Below are 17,973 nucleotides of genomic sequence, written 5' to 3'. Positions count from 1 at the left end.
CGCCTCAGGGCCTAGCGTTCCTCAGCGCTCTTCCCGCCTCAGGGGCCGCGGCCTCAGCACGCGGCCGGTCCGGGCCCTGCAGCGCCTCCCCCGAGCGGGAAGGGAGCGGGCGCAGCGCGGCCCCGCTGGGTAACTGCCCCCCAGAGACGGGACTGACAGTCCGAGCGCACATCCCCGAGGGACAGGCATGTAGAAAGGGAAAGAGGCGGCCGAAGGCCGGGCCCCAGCCCGCGGTAAGGCTCCTTGGGCAGCACGGGGGGAGGCTCCTGTGCCTCAGCTCCTCAGCAGGGGAGTTTTATGAATAAAAAGCGTCATGTAAGAGGGATAAGAAGCTGAAGAACAAATCAGATTTCTCCCTGAGGAAGGTCACAATGTAACAAACAGTACACAAACATGCAGAATGATGTAGTATACAAACTAGAACTCAGCACACAGCAAAAGACTTGCAACAGACACGAAGTCTAAGGTCTTTTATTACATTTTATAGATTAAATATATCTTCAGTAGAGTCTCTTTTTTAAAACACACAAGGAAAAAAATACATTCTTCATGTACATAAGAAATACTGACCACGTAGCAGGGACCACGTACAGTGCAAAGTATGAACACAGCTACACAGACATCACCACCCTGGATGATTATCAGGCTTTTTCTACAGTAAAATTAGAACATGTTAACATTTCTGCTTCCAAAGAGAAATCCATACCCTTCCCTTCCATGGCATTTTGTAGGATTGTGCAGGAAAGGGTTCGTTTTTTTTCTTTTTAAAGGTACTATAAAATCCTTGCATTGCATGAAAAGTTATTGAACTCCACAAGCTTTACCTCTTTCACATTCAGAATCATAGTACAATTTTTATTGTGATTGCAGCCCAACTCCAAAAATCCAGGGAAAAACAGAAATACATATAACCTGGTGCAGAGAAAGGAATGAATCAGACTGATTGTTGCAATGTCCAGGAGACATGTACCCCTATCTACACACACATACACAAAAGATGGAAGATAGCAAGGTGTGACTGAGCATCTCCTATTTATTACAAGTTTGGAGAGAGGGCACAGGGTTGCATTTTTCACTTCGGCAGCAAATTTCTAGTGTCTCTCAGTATGGAATGTCATTCTGGTAGTACTGGATCATGTCATATGTCCTACTCCTAAAGAAGAAAAGCAAAGCCAGAGGTAAGTAAAAGTTTTAAAAAAACACTGCACCCATTGTCACAGAAACAAAGATTCCACAGAAACGAAACAGGTTAAGGAAATCAGCCACCAATCAAAACTAGCCCTACACACTTTGAAGGCTTTGTGAAAGCCCAGTTGCTGTTATGAATAGCACAACATCCTGCTCTTGTTCAAACTACAGACACACACACGTGAAAAAAAAAAAAAGTATTTCCATGCTTCTCAGTGTGGCATCAGCAACAGCAGCTTGGATCCTATGTTTGGATTAAGACAGAAGCACCTCCCATTGCATTGGCAGTTTGTTTTAAGGAGATGGAAACACATAATGAACAAAGCAAGATCATCAGGACTGCACGAAGACAAGATTATATAGAAATAAAAGTAATCTTAATTAAGGAGAATGCTACTAATAAAAATAAAAATGCAGAGGAAATAACAGCATTAATAGCAGCATCTCTGATGAGCGGCTGAACAAACAAATCTAAGCCTTGTCACAGGTAACTCAATTACCCATGGGCAGCGCTTACTCAGTAACTATGCCACAGGTAGAGAATCTCAAGCTTGTCAGAACTAAGCTGGCTCTGGGCATTCACACAGCAGTGTGACTGCCTTCGCAACCCCCAATATTAATCTAAGATTTTGAGCAGATGCACCCCAGCAGACACCAGAAAACCCAATTCAGTTCTAGTATGGCTATATCTGAGCCTTAATGGTCTCAAGCTGACCCCACATGGAATTACACAAGAGTTCATATTAGACTCTCCAATATACCCCACAAAGTCTGTATTATACAGGATAATAATAAAACATGCACTTAAGATGTTTAAGGATTAAAAAACTTATTGTATTTAAAGTACTGAATGAAATAAAATTACATTTTACATGTTACTTCCTTTCAAAAGTTTTGTACAAGATACCAAACTATTTGTGTACTTGAAGAGAAAAAACCTATAGTTGATTTGCTAGCTGGTGATTAAGTTCATTTCTGAATTGCTAATTATCTGATAGAACTGATTATTCCATTCAGTGTACTGAATAGTAGATGACAAACAAACACAGCCCAGCTACAAAGACATTCAAAAACCACACTGCCAGTGTTCTCTACTTAAGGCATTTTCCCCAGCAAGTATTATACCCAAGTAACATACAGTTTAGCAAAATGATTAATATGTTAATGTAGCATGAAGTCATGAAGAAAAAAAAAATAGGAAGATTAGAACTCATTTCTAGAGAAGAAACAAAAATACTTTCACCCAGAAGAGCAGGTTTGAATTTCAGGAGGATATTCAGGCAACTTAATGCCTACAAGCAATTATAAAAAAATTGCTTTTGAATGTCGTCGTAGTCCTGTTTCGGCTTCATTTTTACTCAGACCAATGGACCGTACATATTGTTTTTTAAGAAACCTTCTCCTTACAAAGTAAAAGGGAACAAGCTTCAGGATCAATCTCTCTTCATTCTGACCAGAAGGCATGCTGTTCCTGGTGCCATTCAATACCGTGCTTTACTATCTATCCCCTTATTTGTAGAGGTGACCCTACCTGATATAAAAAAGGTATCACAACTAGGCATATAACCCTAATAGTACAGTTGGCTACGCTCTAACACAGGAGACAAAATGCTTAACTTTTGGGTGAAATTAAACCTTGACAGAAAATTTAGACTAGCCACTCCTGCTGTTTGATCAGCCTGGGCCTAAGCCTTCATTCCCAGTGTAAAAGGGAGGAGATGCAGCATGTTCAGAAGCAAACCTGCCATCCTGCATTATTTAAGTAACAGCAGCTCAAAAATGTTTGGTATCTGACTAACAAAACTCTAGTTTTTAGCTCTGCTCAAAGCTCCATGGCTTTCCTTCAGCCATAGGGAGAAGACATGCACAAATGTCAAACCTGTTGCTGAGGAAACAGTTCTGGATGATCTTGATAATAAAAGTTGCAGCCTCCCGTTCAGTCATGTTGGGGCTGAACCTGTGTCTAATATGCAGAAAATCACAAAAAGCAAGAGTAAAATTAGTGAGGTTTCCTTCGAGCATGATACAAATGTGTCTTTGCACAAGCTCAGCCAGGTATTGATTTCAGTTGCTGCAAGTACATATTTCTTGCGAGACTACCTCATACCAATTACATAATGTTTTAATAAGCACTTGCTGTTAGTCTTATAGTGGTAACAGAGGCTCAGTCCAGTGGTAACTCTAGGGACAGCAGATCCCTCTTTCTAGGCAGCTGTTGCTTTTAAAGTATCTTTGTACCTCGTAGGACCCTTGAGCTTCAGCCCACTAAACGTCATGAATCTGTGCTTATCCTTCAGAAATTGTAGGAAGTTATATGCAGGAAATGCTGAGCTAACTCTGAAGGCATAAGCCTGAAAGGCTGTTTAAAGTGCGACACTAGAATCTGTATTTGCCTGAGATGTTGGGTGTTACCACACAGTCCTATTCAGTACTGCATTATCTGTAGAACAAATTCTAAGATGCTGTTCTTCAGAGTCCAATACCATTTCAGAGGACAGATTATGCAACACATTACTTCAATTAAAACAGACTTTTCCTTTTCAGTCTTATTTTACCAGTCCTACAAACTTAAAAGATAATCCACATACTTGCACAGTCATTAAACTTGAACTTAATTCTATGAGAAGGCCTCTGACCTACTGTCTGAGATATTCCATAAACAGAATTTATCATTTTTACAATATTAAGACATTTGAGTAGCACGACACCTATACTCACAGCACAAGTTGTGGCAATATACATTCTGTGAAGAACATATGAACATTTTCCAGTTCATACATATGCTGACTTACTTCAACAGCTTGATTGTCTGCCCTCGGAAACAGGGCAGCCCTGTATCCAACATTAATGTAACCAGTGACACAACAGCATCCATGTAAGGCCTAGAGAAAGAGGGCAAAAAGGTTACAGCACTCAAACTTCTGCAGCCTTAGTAGGTAAATCAGGCAAGCTGAGGAGTTAAACAGGCTGGATCACACCTTCTTCTGTAACAAAATCAGCACATACTACTCTCTTACATGTGCTGGTGGAACTACACCATTGCTTGCAATCTGTCACTTCAACTAAATTTCAGTCTTTATGTTAGACTACCAGATACTCAGAATGTTGCAAGATGAACAGTCTCAAGGAGGATTATACAAAGCAATGCATCAGTAAAAAACATTTCTCTAATCTCCTACTTGGGTGACATTCTTGCCTTGACACAAAACTTTCTCCAGACTGCTCCTCCTCAAGGAACCAAACTGGTCTTGACTCCAAGAGAGCCCCTTCTGGGGCTACTAGCTGACGAAACTTTGATTCTGTAAGATAACATCACTAATACTTTATAGTTGTGATAGAATGAGCTTTTACTTAAGACTGTTTTACTGTCCACTCCCTACCCACATACAACATCCTCTTCATATAGATTTACTGGTGCTCCTGCATATTAAAGCACTTGGTATGGAACAAGGTAAAGTTGCAGATCTTTACTGTGACTGGGCGGCAATCACAGCTGAAGAGCTGAGCTACCAAAATCCCCTGCATATTTTAAAACAGAAAATTGTAGCACTTTTTTACATTTCCTAATTAACTCGAGCTGAAATGGTGACTTCTGATTCTCCTGTAGTTTCTTACTGCAAAGTTTTAACAACATAATCATGTGAGGAAATGTGTGTAACATCACATTTATAAATTGAATATAATATATACAATTTTCAGATATAACATAAGAACAGACACACACCCACCCCCAAAGTTAGCCTGTAAAACTGCAGGATTACTAAGTTGTTTCAAAGTTTGCAAGATGTACTAGGGACAGTCTGAGAGGCTCAGACCCCCTACAGACAAATGTTTACTGTTACTAATCATCTGGTTTGGGGCATGCAAGCATTTCCACTTTTGAGCAGTTAAGAACACCTTACCTGACTGCCAGATAGCCTCTGACACACATCTCCATAAACCATTTGAATGGCGTTGCCTCCATTTTGCCTCCCATTATCATCACCATCTCATCAGTTAGCTTAATGTCAGGCTCCCAGCCCAGATTTCCACCAGGTGAGCTTTCAAACATGAATCCAAAATCTGTGCACAAAAGATAATCTGCCTCAAACTCTGTCGGTTAACTGTGTGCTGTCAAAGCTGACAGAAGAAAGGAGAGGTAGATTTCATGTATTAATACCTACTTTTCCTACCAACATTTCAACTTCAACTGGGAAAAAGCTTTGGTGAAGCAGAACACAAACAAAAGAATCATCACCATGCCATTAGACTAGATGTAGGAATGACAACGTTAAATAAACTCCTTGCTGGAACATCTGTGCAGTTCCAGAAAAACAAAACTAAAGCAGAGGTTACAGCCTCACACAATTATATACATTTACTTCTCAAATTTAATTCATACCCATACAGTGGTGAAAGACACCTAAAGATACATTTATATATTTATACATATATATACACACACACATGCATGCTTAAGTATGTATACATGCATAATCCATACATATGTGTGTATATACTTTCCTGGAGCTGATAAAACTTTGCAAAGCTGATTTTTCACAGAAGCAGATAAACACAAATATACACACAATACTGCTGGCATGAAGAAATCCCAGGTATTATTTACAAACTGTGAAATCAGTATATAGATCGGTCTCAAAAGGGAAATGCGTTATTGTCTTCTATGAGCAATACTTCACAGCAGAAGGAAAAGGTAACTGCTGAAATTTGAATGTGGATGTGACTGACCGATATGAATGATGTGTCCCTTTTTGTCCAGCATGATGTTGCCATTATGCCTGTCTTTAATCTGGAGCAGAAACAGGAGAAGACTATACGCAGCCATACTGCGGATGAAATTATAGCGAGCCTGTACAAACAAGAAGTTAAAGCAAATCAGAAGAACATAGAGAATTTAGTAACTCCATCCCAGGAGCAGATAGAGCTGAACAAAGGGGGTTTTTTCCTTCTTTTTTTCCATTCACAATTAGTTTGAAGCAATGTTCAATAATATTCTCCATACATCTACAGCTACAGTAACTTCTTTAACTAACCCGCTTATAGCTAAAAATGGATTATGAGCATCAGAAACCAGATAGAGCATTATGGTAGTCATTATCCAATTATTTGTCATAATTTCTTATAGCTAGAATGTTTCACAGTTGAGATTTTGCTGTGCTTGCCAACTGATATTTTACCTTCTGGAATGCAAGGGTAGACTCATCTCCATATTGCCTTGTAAAGTAATCATACATCCCAAAGTCTGTCTGCCTGCCCAGCTGGTCACGGGATGTGCAGTCAGGAATGCATTCAATAACACCGCACTGAAGGGGAAGAAGAGAAACAGGTCTGTAAAGCACGCTCCAAAAATGTATTTTGTTCATGGCTCTTGGCAGTCATACAGGTCCTCTGGGAAATGTGGGGAAGCCTACAGATCACCAACTACAGAATTTCTAGTTTATTCATAAAAAAAACCCACATCCAGTTTTTTAGGATTTCCATGCAACGTAAGACAAGCTCTGTGACTTTCCACTGACTTGCACCACATAGTCCCAAAAACCAAACAATAAACATGAATAACCACAAGTAGCAAAATTTCAGAGCCAAAAGCTTTAGAAAAGCAGGAAGCAGGAGAGGAAAAACTCTTTTTTGTTGCTGGTACTCCAAATATTTGGTAAGTGATGTGGGCTGTATTTCCTTGCAGTATGGAATTTTTATGCGTGCTGGAAGAGAAAGTAGTTTTTAATTAGGACCTATCTTCTACAGCAGTACAGTTAATTGCCCACTTACCCCAGGAGCTGTGGCCACAACTCTGTATGGAAACACAAAGAGATCCAGGCCTACTAGCTGAAATATGTTCTTGAAGAGATCGATGATTTGTAAAGCTAACATGTCCTGTTGCACAAGAAAAAAATTGCACAAGCATTACAGAGGTTACAGATGAGAAGTTAGATTACAAAAATGCTCTGAAGAACTCTGAAGTGAACATTAAGCTACCCCAGCAGGTCTGCAGATGTGTGCGTGTGCATGCACTGTGGCTCTGGGGGAAATCAGAAAGGGAAAAGGTTTAAGTGGGTAGCAAGCAACACTGGAGATTTAACTGCTGACCTAAGAACAACAAACTTTTCCATCACTCTTTGGTAAAAAGGGCTCCTAATAACTCCAGGGATAACAGCTAGCGTTCTCTCAATCAAAAACAATCAAGCTTCAATATTCAGGATACCGCCTTGGAAACAACTGCTATGGTGTCAATAGTTCAACCAGAACAAACTCTGAAAAAGAATTTTAAGTTGTGGTAAAGTGTCTTCAAAGAATGGCCTTTGTTTCCAAACCAGAACTACTCTAGTGTACACCACAGTTCTCTCCCTCAGTCCCTAAACAATGGAGATTCTCAAAATTCCAAAGAAAAATACAGAACTATGCTAGAATTATTTTCTCTTACTTATTGTCACCTAGAAATGTGTCTTCTGTAACTGCAAAGCCCGATTAGCTTTGTACCTGTCTGCAATCATCGCCCACTTTAAAGATAGCTGCCTGCCAACAGATTTTCTTACTGTCCACCCCTTCTTCCGCACTTTCATCTATGGAATCAGAACGACAACGCAGACCTGCAAGAAGAGTACAACGCAAAACCCAGACACAGACTTCAATTAGTAACTTTCTATCACGACAAGCCCTCTGCACTCAAACCCACGTTTCACTTCATGTGCACTACAAGTATTTCTGCCTTGCAAGGTGAATACCATAAGATTATTAAGACAGGTTCCCTTTGTCTAAGGGAACTGAAATATATCAAAGTAGTGTTCATGATTTACCTGATAAATGCCTGAATTGCATTAAGCTAGTCAGCTAGTGCATCCCACAAAATTTATTATGAGAAAAAGCTGCCAAAACCTGGAGGTTGCTACAATCTAAAAAACAGGGAAAGGCAATCAATCTATATGTTAGCCTAAAATAACTGTTAAAATTTCTTCAGGATACCTATGTAGCATGCTTCCTGGGATTTAAAAAAAATTGCAAAAAAATAGTTTAACTTTTCATAAATTTCTTCTCTTGTCCTTTGATCCAGTTTCATTTCTGAGCCGAATCATTGCAAATAAAATTCAACATGGAAATAAATTTGTTGCAGCAGTACACGTCACTAAAAGTGGGCAATTTTAAAGGGATTGCTGACTCTTAATAAGTAATGTCAATGATTAAGACACAATTACTAACCTTCTTTTTCAAGCTCGCTAACTCCACATCGTTTCACTTTAAATTTGGCCAGGTAGGGTGCTTTTGCTGCACTAAATTGTAATAAAAACAAGATGATGATGAGTGCAAACTAGCCAAAAAGGACTTTCTAGAAAAATTTCTAAATATAATGAATTAACTTAATGGGAGAATATAACAAGAAGATGGTACCTCTGCATAGGAGTTCCTGATTTGTAATCAATGTCCAGAACAATAGCTTCAGGATTGCTGGGCAAGTAACAGCCTGCAAAATGGAGCAGACAGCTGAGAACAAATCCACTGGCTACTGCAACAATGCAAGCTGCAGAATAACTACTGTCAGTGCCTGTAACTTCAGTACATAGTTCTGAATTAAATAAAATGTTAAGAGATAATCTGGAGATTACAGTCTGTGACCCATGAAGGATGCAGTATCCTTTGCATTAGTTTCTGGCAGTCGCTCACTAACAGAATACAGTTTTGAACTCATACTGCAGAATCACTACCACAGAAATGGGCAGATAGGACTTTTCTCTTGCAATAGTCCCTAATAAGACGTGGCAGCATGTCCCAGTGCACTAGGGAGGGCCCTTAGCAACCAACACGTGGTAGGAGAATTGAGACCTGCTAGAGATCAGGAAAAGCTTTCAAACAACTCCATTTTAAACAGAGGACTCAGATTGGGAAAACATGTTCAAGATTTGAAAGGACCTTCAGACAATGATGTTTCAAGGGAATGCCTGATGGGAGAAAAACGAGAATGAAAGGAACTGGACATGCTTCATTCTTGAGATAGCATAACTTCTTAGAAGCACCTCATCTTTTTAAAAAAGGCAGTCCAAAGAAAAAGAGCTTATTGATCTTTCCTCTTCAGACATCCATTTCTACTTTTATCCATGATGTGTGTTATCTAACTTGCTCTTCAGCAAGTTTGATGCACCATATAGGAATTATGGGGTGGGTAAAAATACTTGAATTGTTTCAGGACAGAAACAATCCAACTGTAACAGAAGAACAGCCACTAGCACCAAAACTGAGAGCTTCAACTTGCAGAGATTTCAAGATCTGCTTGCAGAAAATACAGTATTCATGTTAAATGCAAAAAGCCCACTGTATTATAAGATTAAATCACTTCTTACCAGGCTGCACTTTCACCTCAGATAGAGCGCTCAAACAAGCTTTTTTTCTTTCATCTCCTTTAGGAAATGGCCTAGAAAGGAGAATGATATTTTATTTATCTGTATACTATACATTATTCTATGTACTAGGCTCAGATTTATTTCAAACTTATACAAACTTCAGTAAAAATGTTTCTTCTTGTAATGACAGAGATCTCTTACTGCACCACTTCCAGAACTTACAGGCTCAATACCTAAGAACATTTTCTGTTTTAATGAAGGTTACAGTTCTTGCTTTGTAGATTTAACATTGATTTGACATACAGGTTGTTGAAACCAAGCAGCATAAGAGACGTGAATGAAATATATGAAGGCTCTTCCTTACACAGAAATTTGAGTATAATCATACCTTTGTAAGCTCCGCTATAGTTACACCAATACATTTTTCCCTTGCAGAACTTATTGTAGAATAAGTTGCTAACTAGAAAAGGATGATACAGTGAAATGCCTATGCAATTACACGCCTAATTTGTTCACATACTTAGCATGACACAGGTGTCAACTGAATAATTGGTAACATGGTTAATGATTAGTACATACAATTACCCAATTTTCCCAGGCACTTGTGCTAACCACCTATGGAAGTCAGTCACACAATTGTACGCTCACCTGGTATAGCAGCATGCAACTGAAAAGTATTACTTATGTTCTAGTTTTAAGCTGTACAGCAGATTACTGAATCAGGACAGTAACACTTAAGATAATGAAATCATCAGAGATGATACATTCATTCATTTATGCCATCTACAACGCAAACAGCATCTCCTCTATGTTGTCTTTACCTTGGAGACTCACAAAAACCAGATTAATTTGAAGGCTGAGGTGCAAAATGCAGCACTTGCAAAGCACGATTATCATCATTATTCATTATGACTTCATACTAACAAACAGTGGATTGATTTCATTCTAAATATCAAAATATTCAGATCCCAAGCGCCCCTTTTAACTCAGCCTACCGGGTGAAAACACCTTAACATACACATAGAAGGCACCTAACATTTGATCATTTCTGTGACGTAAGTGTCCTTTAGCCTGACACCCTTATTACACTGGTGGTTTGCAAAGCTTCATTTCAAAGGAGGAATGTTCTAGAAAATACATTTTATATGACTTTCAAATACTTTCATACACCAGGGGTTTTTAAAAATATGTGACGAAAACGACACTTACAGACTTAAGACTTTGTGTGCTGAGCTGCTGCCACCCACTGGCAAACTTTAAAAAGTTAAATTACGTTTCTTACTGCAGTCTTTACAGTCAACAGTGAGAATCTTTCTATGAGCAGGACTTTCAGTTGTAAGAGATTAATGTTAATCCAATGTTTATGACATCAAATCTTTCTCCATAACAACAATTTAGGAACGAAGGAAAAAGACTTAAACGTGCAAAAAGAACAACAGTCTTTGTATTACACCGCACAATGAAATTTCTTTGAGAAAAGGAAAAGACAATTTAATGGTGTTTCAGCAGAAGGTATTTATCTATATGCTTGAGGTTCTCTGGTGGCTTTTTGGCTTTGTTTTTAAACTCCACACAAAATGTTGATATTTTTTGATAATAAAGTAATAATATGCAAAAAAAAGACAGTCAATCCGGTAGACCTAAAGAGAAGTTATGTTTTTCCTGCCTGAATCAACCTCTGCTTGCTGCTGACAGCAATTCCAAAAAGCCAAATTAATGATGCAGATGACAACTAGACGGATGGGATTTCAACTCTGACAAGAGCACCAACTGCTTTACCAATCCCATTCCTGCATCAGCGCACTTTTCTATGGAACCTCATTCCACTATTACCAACCACAATGTATTTGATAAAATCAGATTGAAAATTAAAGTTCAAGTTTAGAATCATCTGTTTCCAAAGTAAAAAGTTATAGCTGTTTCAGATGGACTGCTAGCTCAAAGCATGAGCACTGAGATCACAGCAGATATGAACTATCCCTGAAAGTCAAACTAAAATGAGCCTTTGCATCCTACTACAACTCATACATTACATTTACAAAAAAAAAAATCAGGTTTGTTTCATCTAAGTAATTAATTCTTTTTTTCTTGAAAACACTATCCCAATACCCCTAAAGGCAACTTATCCTCTTAATCAGGACACTGGTAATTAAACAACAGTGACCCCCAAAACAGCACAAGTTCTGAAGGACGATACTTACTTGATAATGGCTGAAACATTAGTGATTTTATTAAAGAAATCAAATTCACGTTGGTAGAACTCCTTGGCTGGGCCAGACAATGAGCCAGTTATTTCCTCTACTAGCTGCTCTAGAAGTTCCCCGATGTCAGCTGCATATGAAAAAGGAATCATCTGTGTCAGAAGCTTATTTCAGAAAGCTAAATTATAAGGGTGATAGAAGTAACACCTTGGGATAGTATTCAAAAAAGGTACCAAAGCAAACATTGCTGCATCAATTCTGATGGACTCTTACCAGGTAGCACTTCCACAGAATGGGCCCTATCTCTACAAATGAAAGAGAAGTTCCTAGCTAAAAGGATTCCTCCTGCCAAGGGAGAATCATGAAGGAGACTTAGTCTGAACTGAGACAAGGAAAGGAGTCAAGCTAGATTATATTTTAAAGCACTCACGATCTTTTTGATGTCCTTCTTCATCCAGGTAGATATTAGTTTTCATGTTCCAGATGAACTGGTGAGCCAAGAGCTGGGATTTGGCGGCTGCCCACAGGATGTATTCTCTAACATAACCCATCTGCAACCATATCCAGTCCAGTAAGGATCAAAGATCATTATAACTCTAGCAGACTAAATATTACTCTAACAGCTACTCTTCAACCCCCCAAAACATTTAACAGATTTAAACATGACCTCTGCACTCTTATTCACATTACTAAAAAGACCTCTAAAGAACGACAGTACTATTTTAACAGGCAGTGAATTGACCTAAACTGCTTCCAGCTTCAGTACTGACCTATTCTGTTATTCTAACCAACCTTCTTCCAGCTTCCGTGCCCCCTTCTACCTGTTTTATTTGAACTTCAGATTTCTCTGAGCTTACGGCATCTTCTATTATGTGTACAAAGCAGAGCAGAAAGCACAACTGCAACAGAGACATTGGTCTTGCTTGGCATCACTGAATGCTTCTGTAATACCAGAAATCTAGACAGTGTCATATGGACTGCACATTTTGGCAGCAAGAACTGCAAGTGCTGGCACAGTTCCACAGAAATTCTAGAAAGTAAGAACAAACTTACAAAAGAAGTTGAAATGTACAAGGGAATCCTACTCCTTCCACAAGTTGCATTCCCTTTCCTCTACTTTCAACTATTTCTGCAGTCTGTAGATGTTTCTATGTATGACTGATATTAACAGACAAGATGTCTGATGCTTGTGCTCTGCAACATGCAAAGTTGTCAAAGAATAACTGTATGTGGTCACCTACACTACTGGCTGGGGATGTCTTCACCTGAAAATAACGCACTGACCAGAGTTCACATACCTTGTGGGCAGATAACAATGATCTCACATTAACGAACTCTGAACCTGGTTATCAAGCTTCACTTCTGGCTTCTGCAAAATGAAGCTAAGATCCGATTTCATACACGTGATGGAGCACAAGACACCCCTAGATGTCTTCTCTGGTTAACTCCACAGCAAAATGATTAAGGACAGTGATTCAAATTCATTACTGCTTGTCTCATGCAAACAGACCTTCAAAAGCTTTATTCAAAATCTTTATCTGGGGTTTCCCACAACAAAATCTCTTTCCTGGCAGATGAGCTACATAGCCTCTGGTTTCTCAAGTTTACTTGTTCATAAGAAGGGTATCCAAAGCAAACCAGCCTCTAGAGACAATAATTTTTCTTCTATGTATTAGATACAGGGCAATAATAAGCAGCATTAAGCTTAGATTTTGTCAGGTCTAAACACTGCCTTAATATAAATCTGTTTCGTTCATATGCAGCTTTTCATATCCTCACCTTGTCATACCGAAGTGCCTGCACAATCTGTGGAATGTAGAACAAAATGGCATCCTGAAAGAGAAAAGATGGCAGGGTTTGTATTGTTATTTAGTAGTCAGAAGGGAAGACAGGTCATATGCACAGAGAAAAGCTACTTTCAGTTAGGTAATGAACAAAATACCACTGCCTCTTTATTTTAAAACTATATTTATACCACCTCCTCAAAACAAAGTATTTTTCTGTCCAGTTACTCCCTTCAAAGATGTCATTAATAATCATGTATTTTACAGTCCTAATACAAGTCTGACAAGTGTAAAAAATCCAGCCTTCTGATGCTTTAGAAAACACTTTTCCACTAAGAAAAGTTTTGAAAGGAACAATCTGAGAAGAGCAGTCTGAAGAATTAAGCTGTGTGATTTATGACAAAAAAGTTGTAAGTACCCGAGCCAGTATTACGTGGGACAATCAACTTTAACTTTCCATGCCAATCTAGTCACATTCTGCAATGCGGTGTGCCCTTTCAGCATACATGTCTCCCCATGGTATTAAAATGAACTCTGTGGTCACAATGACTACGGCTGTAACTTTACTAGGAGTGTTAAGGCTCTCTTGGGACTTGTCTTACCGGAGGAAAAGATCGCAGGACTTTAACCCCATACTGAGCTGTTAGAGGATGAGGTGGATACATGCTTGAAAAATAGGAAAGGCCAGTTGGTGGATCTGTTGGTGCCCAGCACAGAACGTGGCTGAGCTCAGGTGCATCAGCATCAATTGTATGCCAGGTAACCAGGTACTGAAAAAGCAAGGCAGACATGTTAGGGGGTTATAGCACCCAATAACGCCTGAGTAGAACACACCAGACAGTAACGCTATTAGCTAGCCTCCTATAGCAGAGAAATTGAAACATGGTACTTTTTATTTTACAAATCCACAGCTATTTTATCTAAAACATTTTTTTTCCTATGAAAACCTAACACCTCCCAGATCACCAGACGAAGTTAGTGAAATCAAGTTACTAAAAGCACAGCACAGGAGCTTTAGCATAGGGAGAAAGGATGAGCCCTTTTGTAAGGGTTAAAGAAGGTTCAACTTTCCTGTCATCTATTCTTACAGGTGATGTACAGAATGTAGCTCTGACAAGACTCTCACATGACAAGTACTTCACTGCAGATCAGCATGGTGAGTCTCCTCCACTTCAAAAGGCTTGGCCTCATGACACACAGAACGGATTAAGCTTGAAATAATTGCAGCAGCAGCACTCACCATGACTTGGTCCAGTGCCTTTCCTTACAAATGATGCAAAAGGAACAGAAATGGTGGCTGTGCTGCAAGTGATGACTTTTGAGACATTTTCTGTACGGTGAGAATATACCCAGGAGCAAGATGTACCACTAGCTAACTAGCTACCTACTCTTTATTGCTGTGATTCTTGTCTCAGCATCCTATTTCCACAGCTATTCTGTCATTCTCTCCTTAGAGCTATGACTAGAACTAGAATATACATGTTGTGTTAAGTAAAGACTGTATTTTCCAATACATCTGAAGGAAACGGGCATAGTGGGGCCCTGTAACAGTACAGATATGCACAAGTACCTTTATGGCTTCAGGAACATCACTAACAGCTCCTGGATCCAACCGAACCAGACGGGTCACTTCTGTTCCAATAGCTTCAGTGTTCTTAAATCTAAGTACAACCAGAAATACAGTAACAACATTAGAAAACTTTGTCAGCCTCTTCTGTTTATGTGAAGATGCAGACAGCAGAAGGCAGAAGAGTATATGCTTGATAAACAAATAGTCTAACTATGAAATAATGCACACTGAGGGACCAATATGCTGTCAAAAGAGGATTCAGGAACAACTGGTCCTCATCCAATGCTTTTGTATAAACCAGTAGTATTTTAGCCCACTACTGAATTCTTGGCTGAAATATACTGTCTGGGATTCTACAGAAACTGGTGTGCAGAACTCTACTTGGCAAAAACTATCACTGTTGTAAGGGGGAAAGAATTTCCTTTCCCTTCAGGAGCCAACTATGCTAATTCTCTTATAATATATATTGGCTTGCACTTTAATAAGTATCTAGAACAATTCATTCAAAGACACTTCTAGCACTGTTTAAAAGCTTGCCTGTTAATGGGTTCAGTGCTGTTAGAAATCAAACATGATTTCTTCTGAACACCATATAAGTGTTAGCAAAGAATGGGTGGCAGAAAAGAAGCTAGACTCCAGCAGAGCACGAGCCAAACGAGTATATTAGGTAATCTAGTTCTTTTCATTTCAAAGGTCACAACCAGCTGTGACAGTATGCAAGGGGGCTCTAAACAGGAGCAACTGCCATCGGTACTTACAGTGCAAGTACTCACTCAACTTCTAGAGGCAGCAGGAATTCCATCAGTTTTCTTTTGAAATTTCTCACCTGGTAGGCAGCTGTACAGCAAGATGAGGAGAAATGCTCCAAGCCAGATTTACATTATCCTTCCACTGCTTCTCACTAAGACCGATATACTTGGACCTCCAGTTTGCTACACTGCTTTCTCCAGTTTGATCCAGCTCTAGCTCAGGGGAAGACAGTGGATTGTACCATGTGATTAAGCGTTCAATCTCAGTAGCCTGAGGAAAGCAGAAAAAAAAAAAGCAAAAAAAAAGCAATGTTTTCTGGAAGAAGAACAACACTTCTGATCTCATACTGCATGCAGTTTATGTATCCTGCAACAACAGTCTTAGAAATTCATGCAGCTTCCCCATTCTTCTGATGACCCACCAGCAATGACAGCAGTAATGTTCTTCGCTTCATGTAGTACTTGTGTAGCTGTGTACCTCTGTTAGTCTTCTTAGACATTCCTTTAGAAAAGGATAAAAAAAGTTTTCAGTGGCTTTTGTTCAGTACGTTAAATGTGCTTTCAAACTGTCCACAACTGGCAACACCAACATATAAGAACTGAATAATCACAGAACATGTGTAAATTTAGATCAGAGTGACTTCCCAAAGTCAGCAGTGCAGCTACTCGTTGTGCAGTTGTTCTCTGAATATACAAAGTACAACAGGCTACAGCGGTATCAATTTAGCCAGCATTGTGTTCACTTTAGAAACAAGACAGCCTATTGAAAAGAAAGGGCACATAGTTTATAACTGTACAGCAACAGCCCACAATCTCATGTCACTCCGCTGCCCCCAAGAAGCGCTAGCAGCATGTCTGCACAAAGCAATTTCCTTACAGGATTTCGATACATCTTGACCTCCATTCTTACTCCTTCTGCACTGCAGAATTGAACATTCTGTCAAAAAAACAAGTAATTTCAAAACTTGCTGCCTCCTACTAGTGAGACTTTTTCTGTTCCCTCTCCAGTTTGGCACTGGTAATTAAATACCTTGCCAGAAGAACACGAGCCCAATGTCAAAGGGAAACAATGACTTTAAGCAACATCTGCATATGAAATACACTATGCAATTAATTGCAATGAGCTAGTTACAATCAAAAATATACCTGATTTTTTAGATATAGTTGACATGCCACTGGACAGAGGGTAAGTGTTTATCCATCCTTGTGTAGCCTGTTGCCGAGACCCAACATTGATATCCAGGTTGCTCCTGGTGTCTTGATTATCTAACAACAGAGCACAGACCTGATGTAGAATCCAATCAAAGAAATAGCAGGCTTTTCAAACAGCACATAAAGGAGCTCACCAGGTGGCACAAGTTGGCTGGCGGTCAGATACTTCTTGTCTGAGAACATCGCTGTCCAAAACTTGATCAATATACTGATATCCTCACGAAGCCTCTTTTCCCCTTGTGTAGGGAACTTTGAGGGACAACTTGAAGAAATTACACAAATAATGTGAAGTTGAACGTATTAGGGGAAAACAACTAACAACCCACAAATCTAACCAAGTTGTATTTCTTATTCTGACCAGAATCTACAAGGATGGAGACTAAGCATCACTACATTTTACCCTCATGGCTTTATTATGTCTGACTGAAGAAGTAGAAACTACCCATTATAAATGAAAATTAAGGCAGCAGTCTGTCAGCATCCTGGATTCATTTGAAATTTATTATTATGACTGACTGACCTCCTCACATTCAGACATTCCTGTAAATTATATTATTTTCTGTTGTGCCCATGTCAAATACTGAAATCATCAGATTCAGCGTGGGTGTACTATCAAAACAGTGCAACTGTATTTCAGCCACACACTCTGTAACAGCAATTCTTTAGATCCTATAAATCTATTCAGTGCTTAAAATGGTACCTAAACTCCAAAATAAGAAAAAAACCCCAAAACAACAGAAACACCTGCAGACACTACTTTGTAAACGACAGATGAAATCTGGAAATTATATCCAAGCCTCTCTGAGATGGCTTATGAACTAGAGAAAAGCACAAGGAAAAAAAAAGGTTTCTGTTAAAAAGGGAGAAAAAGTAAAGGAAGAAGTTAAATCACTAGAAGAGAAAGACAGCTGCTGCTCTGAAGTATGACAGAAAGTTCAG

General features: G+C 39.2%; 1 protein-coding gene across 2 annotated transcripts in view; it reads right to left on the bottom strand.

The window, feature by feature from the left end:
• Nucleotides 1-456: 456 nt before the first annotated feature.
• PI4KA (phosphatidylinositol 4-kinase alpha) overlaps nt 457-17,973 on the bottom strand; it is a 63,201-nt gene continuing 45,684 nt past the window's right edge. For both annotated transcript variants that reach the window (XM_056357130.1, XM_056357138.1), the window contains exons 36-55: nt 17,169-17,296; nt 16,969-17,088; nt 16,245-16,324; nt 15,900-16,093; nt 15,074-15,164; nt 14,106-14,273; nt 13,499-13,552; nt 12,150-12,270; nt 11,720-11,849; nt 9,519-9,589; nt 8,572-8,644; nt 8,383-8,453; nt 7,666-7,775; nt 6,958-7,062; nt 6,366-6,491; nt 5,917-6,037; nt 5,091-5,250; nt 3,981-4,070; nt 3,068-3,151; nt 457-1,153 (exon numbers count right to left, since the gene is read on the bottom strand). In XM_056357130.1, coding sequence (XP_056213105.1) covers nt 1,102-1,153; nt 3,068-3,151; nt 3,981-4,070; nt 5,091-5,250; nt 5,917-6,037; nt 6,366-6,491; nt 6,958-7,062; nt 7,666-7,775; nt 8,383-8,453; nt 8,572-8,644; nt 9,519-9,589; nt 11,720-11,849; nt 12,150-12,270; nt 13,499-13,552; nt 14,106-14,273; nt 15,074-15,164; nt 15,900-16,093; nt 16,245-16,324; nt 16,969-17,088; nt 17,169-17,296 — 2,149 coding nt within the window. In that variant the 3' untranslated portion in view covers nt 457-1,101. The remainder of the gene's footprint in view (nt 1,154-3,067; nt 3,152-3,980; nt 4,071-5,090; nt 5,251-5,916; nt 6,038-6,365; nt 6,492-6,957; nt 7,063-7,665; nt 7,776-8,382; nt 8,454-8,571; nt 8,645-9,518; nt 9,590-11,719; nt 11,850-12,149; nt 12,271-13,498; nt 13,553-14,105; nt 14,274-15,073; nt 15,165-15,899; nt 16,094-16,244; nt 16,325-16,968; nt 17,089-17,168; nt 17,297-17,973) is intronic.

Source organism: Falco biarmicus, chromosome 1 (assembly GCF_023638135.1).
Source record: "Falco biarmicus isolate bFalBia1 chromosome 1, bFalBia1.pri, whole genome shotgun sequence".
Taxonomy (NCBI): domain Eukaryota; kingdom Metazoa; phylum Chordata; class Aves; order Falconiformes; family Falconidae; genus Falco; species Falco biarmicus.
The sequence above is the reverse complement of the archived record's forward strand: the minus strand, read 5'-3'. Positions and strand labels throughout refer to the sequence as shown.